At 38.9% G+C, this 2,719-nt stretch overlaps 1 protein-coding gene across 1 annotated transcript; it reads right to left on the reverse strand.

The window, feature by feature from the left end:
- Positions 1-809: 809 nt before the first annotated feature.
- Positions 810-1,822, reverse strand: LOC123602461 (olfactory receptor 52E2-like). The gene has a single exon (XM_045486945.1). It carries the CDS (start codon positions 1,755-1,757, stop codon positions 810-812), a length of 948 nt encoding a protein of 315 aa, XP_045342901.1. The 5' UTR covers positions 1,758-1,822.
- Between the last annotated feature and the right edge of the window lie 897 nt (positions 1,823-2,719).

Here is a 2,719-nt window from a genome sequence, read left to right on the forward strand (position 1 = left end):
CAGTGGGAATGACTCACTTTGCAATCCATATCAATTCTCAAGGGAGTTCCTAACATGCACCCTTCTCATAAGTTGCAAGCTGAAAGCTCTTTGGCCTACCCAACATTTTTCTCTTCTGCCCATCTCTCACCAACTTTCCCTATGGTTACAGTGAGAGGACAAATCAACCCAATGCAGACTGCCATCTGGATTATCTAGTTGAAAATTCCCCCATTAAAAAGATAAAAAGGGGCATCTGGGCGGCTCAGTCAGTTAAGCGTCGGACTTTGGCTTGGGTCATTCTCATGGTTCTTGAGTCCGAGCCCTGCGTCAGGCTCTGTGCTGACAGCTCAGAGCCTAGAGCCCGGTTAGAATTCTGTGTCTCCCTCTCTCTGCCCTTCCCCAGTTCATGCTCTGTCTCTCTCTCCTTCAAAAATAAATAAACATTAAAAAAAAAAGCCACAGTCAGATTGATGTTCTTATTTGGTTAATCTTATAAAATAAACTAATAAACATGTTTCATAAAGACACTGAGAAAACAAACACATAACACACAGAAGAATTATTTCACAGACTGAAATAATATCTTTATTAGGTGCTACAATATACTAGAAACAGTACTAAACACTTTGTAACCATTAACTTATGACATAGGTATTGCTGTATCTGTTTTACATGTGCATGTTAGTTAAATATAACTTCCACTTATGGAAATAGTAAGTAAGAATTAAGATTCTAATACTTGGTCTTGCTGAAGCTAGAATCTAAGAAATTTATACCAAAGAATTACAGGAGGATGGGAATAAGTGGAAAAATAAGACGCAGAATTCTCAGCTGATTTTAGTCATGAATAATTGTTGAACACATTCTCGGATCTGTCTGGTCCTTACTCCATAGATGATAGGGTTCAGCATAGGTGGTACCAACAAGTACATGTTGGCCAGCAGGATGTGGGTGTGGCGTGGTATATGCTTACTAAAACGGTGGGTGAGGAAGGAAAAAAGAGCAGGGATGTAGAAGGTGAGGATGACACACACATGGGACCCACAAGTGCTGAGGGTCTTCAACCTGGCATCATTAGAAGGGAGATTAAATACAGTACGAAGTATCTGTACATAGGACAAAGAGATGCATGTCACATCAGTCCCAACAATTAAGACAATGACTGCCAAACTATAAAGACTATTGATGGAAATGTCAGCACAAGCCAATTTCACCACAGCCATGTGCTCACAGTATGTGTGGGGGACTACATTGGACTGGCAATATGGCCATCTCCTTACCAGAAATGGATGTGGTGTCATTAGTACTAACCCACGTAGAAGTGCCACTATGCCAACTCGAGCCACCACAGTATTTGTAAGAATGGATGTGTGTCTCAGCGGATTGCAGATTGCCACATACCGGTCAAGTGCCATGGCCACAAGAAGCCCTGACTCCACCCCAGAGAAAGCATGGATGAAAAACATCTGAGTGAGACAGGCATGGAAGCCGATTTCATGATAGTTGAACCAGAACATACCCAACATCTTGGGAAGAGTGGAGGTTGACAAGATGAGGTCTGTGATGGCCAACATGGAAAGAAAATAGAACATGGGTTCATGGAGAACAGTCTCAGTTTTGATGATAAAAAGGATAAGTATGTTTCCCATGAGCGCCACAATATACATTGAGCAGAAAGGGATGGCTATCCAAATATGCAAATATTCTAGGCCAGGTATGCCCATCAGGAAGAAGGTACTAGGATTGGTGAATGCAGTGGAGTTAAAGTCAATCATGGTGATTCTGGCTACGTGAAGATATAGTCTTGCTTTCTTTCCTTCCTTTGTCCCTGGAGTGGTCAAGTGCATATATACTCTGGTAAATATACAGTAGGATTACTTAGGTAAAAGTGCAACTGAGCAATTTTATTCATATTTTAAGTCCTCCTTGGTGAGCTTCTCTGAAATTACATGTATTGCATTACTCACTGTCAGCTATTAATCTCATTAAGGACTAGCTTGAGTAAAGACTATCTCCTTAAGCTCAGAAACTCCACAACATTCTGCCTGACACTAAGTCTTCTCCTTCTGTCTGTGATAGCCAGGCTGAGCAAAATCTCTTTTTCTTTTCTTTTCTTTCTTTCTTTCTTTCTTCTTCTTTCCTTCCTTCCTTTTGCAAAATTTCTGATAAATAACTCAAGTTCCTCACATTCTAACAAGGAACCTGTAACAATGCCTTCTCTGAGAAGTACCCCTCCAAAGTAATTATGGTGTTGGAGAATTTGGCATGAGATAAATTCTAAATAGAGATTTTTAAAAGCAAGACATGAAGGAATAATAAGCATTCCACACTTGCAATGCTTCAAAGGACAATACTTTTGAAATTTGCTGCCCTGGTGAATTTCTGGCCATAAAAGAACCAGCATCTGATCACTTAAATGCATAATGGCTTTAAGATAGCAGCAAAGTCATTGACCTTACATCCAAAAAGTATGCTCCCTGGATTTTCCAGGATCCCTGGAAAAATGTTACTTTGGCAGATTGTCCATGCTTTCATGATAATTCATACAAATATATATATATTTATATATATATGATATAAATAAATATATACAATATTAATATAATATCTAATATACAAATATATAATATAAAATTTACATTCCAACATCTCAGTTGATACCAGCTGTTCACTGTGAAACTAATGGTTAGTATGTTATTTCTTACTAAATTATTCTTAAGCCCAGAGAATATACCTG

This window comes from Leopardus geoffroyi, chromosome D1 (assembly GCF_018350155.1).
Source record: "Leopardus geoffroyi isolate Oge1 chromosome D1, O.geoffroyi_Oge1_pat1.0, whole genome shotgun sequence".
In the NCBI taxonomy this organism is placed as follows: Eukaryota; Metazoa; Chordata; class Mammalia; order Carnivora; family Felidae; genus Leopardus; species Leopardus geoffroyi.

Bases quoted from the DNA above. Each gene is read 5' to 3' on its own strand.
- LOC123602461 (XM_045486945.1), bottom strand. From the start codon at position 1,757: ATGATTGACTTTAACTCCACTGCATTCACCAATCCTAGTACCTTCTTC.